We start from the raw sequence: 8103 nt of genomic DNA, 5'->3' as shown, positions 1-8103 counted from the left end.
ACTTGGGTTGACTCTAAAACCTGACCCCCTTTTTTTTAACATTTCACCATTTCTTTCTACCTGTCTCACAATAATTTTGAACTCGCGATGGCAACATCATCCAAACAAAATATGAAAAAACCCCTTTAATTTGTCACATTTCCTCTTTCTCAGGTCCAAAGTTCTTTTTTAAGAAATAATTAAGGAGGAGCTCTTAGTTAGTTTGGCGGGAGTTATTGTAATAATAATTAAGCATGTAGGATCATTTATACTTTATTAATTATAAACCGGCACAGTAATTGTCACAGCAAGACAGTGGCTACTGGCAAGTAGTATCAAGAGCAATGCTGTCACAGCCAAGAAGCAGTAAAAAACAACCCCAATTCCATAGTGAGATGAGATGAATAATCCACTGATCGAGAATCCATTTGTAGTGTCCGGCTTAGAGGAGCACATACAATGCTCGTTGATCCTAAGCAACAAGATGTAAAACTTCAAACGGAGCACGTATTAGCACATTTCGGCTTCATAAATAACACTCCAATGCTATTAAAATTGTTTTTTAATATATTTTTTATTTAAAAATATATTAAAATAATATTTTTTTATTTTTTTAATATGAATACATCAAAATAATCTAAAAACACCAAAAAATTATTAATTCAAAGAAAAGAAAAAAAAATAAAAAATAAATTATTTAAAAAAAGAAAAAAAAAACACAAAAACACATTGTTGTCAAATGGTTGCACGAGCCATGGTGCAGACTTGAATCAGCAAACCTGTAAGTGAAGCCCAACACGTATTTGGCCCGACAAGCATCCATACATTGACCCAAAAGAAAACTAGCGACTTAACAAACATATAGCATAAAAAAAAAATGCATGACTCCAAACATAATAGTGTCTTTGACATAGAAAGGACACCGTTCAATGACTTATTCCTGAAAGTTAGGGTCTGAACCAGGTCACTTGTAACCCGTAAATAACATCATACAATAAAAATAAAAATAAAAAGTCTTTCTTCTATGGACTCTTAAGACCATGCACATGAGACTTCCAATCATCCATATAAAGAACTTCTGATAATATCAACATGCTACCCTCCAGCTTCTGGCGCTGATATCATTCCCTGGCACTCTCCCAACTAGAGCTCTGAAGTTAACTGGCACAGAACTGGTTGAGCAAGCTATAACATATCACTGTAGACTGAGACTATACCAGTAATCCAGAAAACGGAGAGCAGAACGAAAGTTTAGTAGGATGGTGAGTACACCATATCTTTATTCCACCGACTCCTCCGAATATAAGCCCAAAACCAACAGTTGCTCTTATTAACATGTTCTATCTCCAACCCAAGTAACCAGACCAGGCATTTACTTCTTACAAATTTCACATCATCAGGATGTTGCAATACTTGTCTTCTCCATGCAGGAGAGCTCCGCGAAATCTGTTTTTGAGATGGTAATCAGTGCATGCAATATACAGCACATAAATGCACTACTTAACCAAATCAAACAAGTGCTTGTTGAATAATCTAGTCAGCGAAAAAGTAGATAGATACTTACCTGTTCAATAGCAAGTGCCCGCAAAGGAGGCTTTCTCCAACAAAAAGTTAAATTTTAAATTTGACAAGGCTGCTGAGTTGGAGTTTGTATTTGGTAGCAAAAGGATGCAGTACATTCGCCGAAATCATTCTCAAAACCTCAAGATAAAAGGAATTTTGTGAGATCAGGACAACATTCAATAAGAGAGCTTACACACCAATGATGGGTGAGATGCAGTGTGTAAGCCTGAATCTTACCATCTATGCTTCCATGCTGATTCACACAATATAACGACCACCCCAGATGGACTGTCCATGATATTGCTCAGGAATTGGAGAAAACTGCTGGTTTCCATTAATGAGTTGTTGCTGCAGCTGGTGTTCTTGCTGTACTCGTTGTTGCTCAAAACCCAGATAGTTCTGCCAGCCTTTCTGTTTCTCTGCTTGGGTTTGCACTGGCGGTACCTGTTTCCCTGGGAAGGGAAAGCTGGCTGTCCCACTCAAGCCATTGCTGTTACTTGTGTACTGTGGTGCTGCATGAGAAATGACATTAGCAGAACCATTGAGCCCAGAGACTTTTGCTGATGATGGCAGCTGATAGCCATCCAACCAGCTATAATCATCCTGCAGTGGATTCTCAGCCATCAAAACTGAACCAGAAACTGGTTCACTCGCTTGCTTAGGAGGAACAGAATTAAAACCTGGGGGAGGCCCAAGGTGCCTTAGAGGTCGGCTAACTGGACTTTTTCTGAAACCTGGTGGCAAAGCTGCCGATGTCTTCACAGCCAAACTTTCAGCAACAACCCCAGAAGGTGCATAAGTATCAACCTTTGATGGAACAGCAGTTTCTGCCACTTTTGTCTGACCATAAAACATACCAGTATTTACATTCAGAGATTGTTGGACAGAAACTGGACGAACAGCAGGATAGGCCATGCCTAAATCTTTCTGCATCTCATGTTCCATGACATGCCCATTTTCCATGAACCTGACACCTTTCAAGCCATTGGCAAGAGAAGCAGCTTCTTCAACTAACCACTTTGAAGTATGAGGCTGGATAAGTTGGAGATGCGGAGGGACAATAGTACCATGAGATACAGATATCTGAGAACCTGCATCAAAAGCAGCCTGCTGCCGAAGATTATCAAGAGGGGCTGAAACAGAACTGCCATAAAAGTGCAAATCATCTGCTGCATTTCGACTAGGTTTCAGACCTTCATGAGGGGCCCATTTTGGACTAAGCACATCATTTCTCTTCTCAGTCACTACTGGCTTGAAAACAATCACTTCATCTTCCTCTTCACCTTCAGTGTATGGGTGTGGATTAGGCTGCAAAGCTACCAAATTCATTGTTTCTTCAGGCTGCATTTCTTGAATCACATCAGCAGCTCTCAACAACCCATCATCTGAAATTTGAGGCTCAGCACCAATAACAAATTTTTTCATCTTTGAATCAAAATATATTGTTTGCTGATCGACCCTAACCATATTTGCTAAGGCCTTCCCTGCTGCTAGAATCCTTTTAGCACGAGCTATTTTTTCCTTACTGCCATCGCTTCCAAACATGTGCTTCCTTGAAAAGTCTAAAATAGTATGAGCAGGAAGAAGTGGTGAAAACCCTCTCAACTCAAAGTCTTCCCACAAAGCAAGCCGGTTTTCTGTTTCTCCTTCTTCATAACGGCTCATGTTAAAGAAGCACATCTCGTCTTCATTGTCATCAAGAGACATTGAGCAACATGAAACAATCTTGTTCAAAAATGATATGCAGTGATTCCAAAAGTTCAATCTTACAGCTGACTGTTTCTCATCTATGTCACTGCCTGATGCTATGTCAGGACAACAAGCCAACCATTCTACAAAAACCATAATGCCAGGTAATAGGTAACTTGAAGAGGGATCATGAAGCTGTGCACACCTATCTAATATGTGTCCCATGAACTCAAAAACAGAAGTAAAGGCATTCTGAAGCAGAACAGCACGCTGCACGATTTCTGCATATGTCTGACCTTCAGCCTCCTTCTTCACATGGTGAACAGTAAATATAAGAATGGAGATGAGGCGAACAATAAAAAGTCCATTTTCAGAAGCATCTGCACCAAAATTCAGCTCCTCTTCTGGTCCAGAAGAAAGAAGCTCTGAGAATCCCATGCTAACCAGTGCCAGAACTTCCGAAAATGTCTCCATGCTGGACCAAGAAAAAAGTGACGCTAGGGAAATTAGTCATCAGAAGTAGGCTAACAATCTATTAAATTAAGAAAACTTCAAGGTAAAATACCTAGTGCGTGTGAAAAGAATGCCATTCAGTCGGACAAACCGAACACAGAAGGACTTGTACATCTCACGAATATTAGATGTCTTTTCCTTGACAGCACCTGCTTCCAGTTTCATATCCTTAGATGCAGGGTTTGCTTCTCCCTTTCCTCTACCTTTGCCAGTCACGCGCACAGGTGAATCCTTGACACCAGAGACTTTCGCATCCCCAAGCAGCTGAGAGTAGCTAAGACGATTCTGCCAATACACAAAAGATGACCTTAACTTGAACAGAAATATTAAAAGGTTAAACTTTGCATGTAGATGACTATACAATCAATCTGTGCATCTTTTAGCTTTAGCAGAACACTTAGCCTTCAGGACACAAGTCAAGCTACATCTCCATACTCAGAATTTGCTAATCAAGTTTTAAGATGAGGCACATAAAAACAGAAGATCACAATAAAAAAGATACCTTCTCAAAAGCAACAATCAAGTTATCTCTTGCAGTTGCAAAGGGATTATCCACTGCCAGACTCCTAAAATAGCGATACACAGCCACCAACTCATCCCCTGAATAGGAAGCCAAAATGGCAAGCTGCAAAGATTAAAGCTCTTGTCAAACAGGAGATCAGGATCACCATAAAAAAAATTTCAAAAAGAACTGTGATTGTATGTGCTATTGAGACCAAACCTGGTGATGGGGGTTCCCGCTTGATGGCCACAGAGATGCAGCTTGCAAGTAGTAACTTGAAGCTGCTGCATACTCACGCGTTTTGGAGTCACCATCCCCATATAGTCCTTTATACCTAGCCAGGTCACCCAAGTATATCAAACAACGGTGACAAGAGACCAAACCTTTCTTAACATCAGTCTCCGTAACAGCTCGATTATCTGAATCCTCAGAAAAATAACCCAGAGGAAGCCCATACTTTGCTCTGATCTTCAGAATCAGATCGTGATAAAATCCAGTTGCTTCTGAAAGGAATGTTTTAAATTGAAGCCTTATCTTGTTGATTCGATCAGGTCGTGCAGGAACTTTCGGACCTGGAGGTGCATTTGAGCCAGTAGAAGCTAAAACAGCACTATAGTGAGATCTTAGTTCCTCTATGCGCCTATAATGCAATTGCCACAGAGAATATTCTATATTGTGCTGCTCAGAAAAACCATGGTCCTCAAGAATTATCGCTTCATAGTTCTCACGCATCTGTTGCCATGAATTGGGATCAGATGGAACTCGAGCCTGAGCTGACCTCCGGCGCTTATTCTCCAACTCAAGGTTCTGTGCAAGAAGCAAATAGAAATAAGCCCATGATTGCTTCACTCTAGAGAAAAGGGGAGAGGGAAGATCCTTGTTTTGGGTTTTAGATAACAAGGAAAGGGCTGAGTTTGTAGAAGAAGAAAAGGAAATACCTTCTCATACAGGCGTTGGGCTCGCTCCCGTGGTAAAGGAGCAGACATTTTATCCATCTGCACAATCATTATCCATCAAATGTATTTGACTACTTGAAATTGCACTCAATCTGCAGGGAAAAAACTAGAAAAATAATTAGAACAGCTTAGCAACAATATAGAGAGAAATTCAGAATTTATAGAAATAAATGAAAAGCATGGAAAGGAAACGGAGAATAAAAAAAAAAGCATTTGAAAACAACTAAAATAAGTCACCTTCATCCAACATCAGATTCGATCTTTAAGGTTTCATTACAAAGATTCCCATTTTTATATACAACACCACAGACCTTCCACACTCTACAATAAATTCACTTCCCCCTCTTTAGGGCATTTAAAACACCATTCAACATTCAAGAAAAAACTAGAACAAACCGATCAAGACCAACTAAGCCAAACATTAAGATTTCATGTCCTTCTCATGGTCTTGCACAGCACATCCACAACTCACTACGACAAATATTTGATTTCATTGTTATAATATGACTGGCAATCCATTAAAATTGAAACCTCATAAACTAATCAACTACCTTAACGCATATCAATAAAACTTAAAATAAATCATATGCCTTACTTCTCAGTCGACTACCTTAATACACATCAATAAATTTAAGAAAAAAGAAGTATGAAGTCAAGAGTCATTCTCCGTAATTTTGCACAAACTCTCCAGCTTGGTTACTAACAAAAAACAACAAAGAAAATAAAAGAAAGCTGGCTATCTCAAATTTTCCCTGTCCGCAGAGAGCAGTAAAATTAAAATTTAAAAGGGGAGAGAGAGAGAGAACGTTACAGTTCAGTTTATTTCAGATTCTAAAAATTAATTAAAAGAAAAAAGATAAGAAAAAATCATATGGTTCTAAAATTTCTTTTTCTTGCAAGGTTTCCTCAATATCCTCAGCAGCCATACAGAGACTGAATTTCTTAAATCAAATCCATAAACGAGTAAAAATAACGCGTTCCCAGAAGCAAGAAAAAAAAAAGAATAAGAAAAGGAAGAAATAAAACACGACTACTAACCGATCTGCAAAGAGTGGATGATCAAAGCAATAAAAACACATGAAAATCAATCGGTTAGAAACCACAGATTCCAAGAAATAAAGAGAGGGTATAAGAACAACGCATACCAGAACAATCAGATCTGAGACGGAAAGAGAATTTCTTCTTCTTCTAATCAAAGCATCGATGAGTAGAATTTGATTTTCAGTTAGGGTTTGTTTGGTGATGGTTCGCTGGAGAAAGAGGGGGAGGGAGGGGGGGAGGGATGTGTTTTAGGTAAAAGGAGGAGATGATGAGGCTACAAATTCTATGCGTTTTCAATTCCTTTCTATTTCTTTCTCTCTCTTTCTTTTTTTGCTTTTTTCTTTCAGGCGGCTTGCTATTCTCGAAACGCCACCGTTTTGTTCACTATTGACGAATAGGATTTTTAAGTCTTATTATCTGGTGTTATTATTGTTAATTAATTTTCTGATTATCATCAATCTTCACGCTCCGTGCCACCAGAGTTTATCTCACTCTCCTATTACTATTTTTTTAGAATGTAAAATAATATTTCATTAATATAAAAAAGACGTAAATATATTATATATCACTGTTTTTACATTAGAATTGTGCAAAAATAACAAAAGAATTAAAAAGGATATTGAGAGAATGAACTGTGAAAACTAGACTTTTCAAGCACCGAACGGTTATTTCATTGGCTTTGATAAAACTTTTAAATTTAAGCTGCTTTTATGGGAATTTGTAGCAACATGTGATCGCATATGAGTTGAAGTCATCGTGAATCAACGAGGAATAAACAAACATTATTAAGCTTCACTGAATGAAAAATCCATATCCGTCAAAATATCTAAATCTTCATTCAATTGAAAATAGTTTAAATTGGGTAATTAGTTTATAAAATAAAAATAAATAGCTAAGTAACATTGGATGAAAAAAATTTGACGAAATAATAAAATTTGAGGATATTAATGTCTATAATCATGACATTTAATCAGGTGTCATTATTTTTAATCACGACATCAGTTAGCTAACCTTTTTAAAAAAACAGCTAGATATTTTAAAAAACGATTAGGCGATAGTAAAAATGATCGGATTGTATTGGCTATTGTCTAGTTCTAGAAAATTTTGGTGTTTTGGGACTGCAAAAGTTTATAAAATCATAGTTTCTGTTATTCTGAAATTTAATTTATTTTATGATTTTTAGGAAGTTAAAAAATTTATAATTTTGATAAATTTTAGACAAAGTTTTTTTCTATTTAGAAAGTATACCTAAAATTTTATCCCGCTTAAAAAAAATGCTAAAAAACACAATAACCCCAATGAAAAAATTATAACTAAACTCAACAAATTCTTACATTTCATAATAACAAAGTAGCTCCAATAATAGGAAAAAAAATATATACATTTTAAATGAATCAAGAATAATTCAATGATACAATATTCAAGTAATCTCAAAATATATAAACATAACTCATTTATCTATTTGCGTCTACGTCATCCACTAGACGATCCAGGCTTATCAGCAACACGACTAAATCTAGCTTTTTCACCTTCTTGAATGGCCTCGTCCTCTACAATGTCATCATTAAGAATTAACCTCTCTCCAAATGCATCAAGTCCAGTGTGGCAAACATTTAACCACCGAGATGCAACAATGTGAATTTCACTTTATTAATTAACATTACGAAGATAAGATGTGGCTTCTCGCCCCTCCCGTAACATGAAACCAACCTAATATTAATAAGACATTAATGTTAAATTAAAAGATTAATACATAAAACCCAACGTTTAGCATTTTATAGTTATGAAAAGATTTTATTACTTACAAGATTTTGAATTTGTTGGGCATGTTGCTCATACAGCATGTGTTTAGGTGGAGAA

General features: G+C 37.0%; 1 protein-coding gene across 4 annotated transcripts; it reads right to left on the bottom strand.

Moving 5' to 3' along the window:
* Positions 1 to 848: 848 nt before the first annotated feature.
* Positions 849 to 6508, bottom strand: LOC118055539 (nonsense-mediated mRNA decay factor SMG7). Of its 4 annotated transcripts, XM_035067462.2 has the most exons (8): positions 6348 to 6508; positions 5185 to 5294; positions 4466 to 5053; positions 4247 to 4369; positions 3797 to 4029; positions 1780 to 3706; positions 1544 to 1680; positions 849 to 1425 (listed from the first exon to the last, which is right to left on the bottom strand). In XM_035067462.2, the coding sequence occupies exons 2-6, from the start codon at positions 5251 to 5253 to the stop codon at positions 1801 to 1803; spliced, it is 2919 nt and encodes a 972-aa protein (XP_034923353.1). In that variant the 5' UTR covers positions 5254 to 5294; positions 6348 to 6508; the 3' UTR covers positions 849 to 1425; positions 1544 to 1680; positions 1780 to 1800. The 4 variants fall into 4 exon arrangements, with proteins under 4 accessions (XP_034923353.1, XP_034923354.1, XP_034923352.1 ...); XM_035067463.2 differs by having other exon boundaries at positions 1544 to 3706; positions 5185 to 5308; XM_035067461.2 differs by having other exon boundaries at positions 1544 to 3706.
* Between the last annotated feature and the right edge of the window lie 1595 nt (positions 6509 to 8103).

This window comes from Populus alba, chromosome 1 (genome assembly GCF_005239225.2).
Source record: "Populus alba chromosome 1, ASM523922v2, whole genome shotgun sequence".
NCBI classification, from domain to species: Eukaryota; Viridiplantae; Streptophyta; class Magnoliopsida; order Malpighiales; family Salicaceae; genus Populus; species Populus alba.
This window is presented reverse-complemented; position numbering and strand designations above follow the sequence as displayed.

Excerpts from the sequence above, each read along its gene's own strand:
- LOC118055539 (XM_035067463.2), bottom strand. The coding sequence starts at position 5,253 with ATGATTGTGCAGATGGATAAAATGTCTGCTCCTTTACCACGGGAGCGA. Across the intron at positions 4,370-4,465 it reads GCGGGAACCCCCATCACCAG|CTTGCCATTTTGGCTTCCTA; the intron begins GTTTGGTCTCAA and ends TAATCTTTGCAG. Across the intron at positions 3,707-3,796 it reads ATTCTTTTCACACGCACTAG|CATGGAGACATTTTCGGAAG; the intron begins GTATTTTACCTT and ends TTCTTGGTCCAG.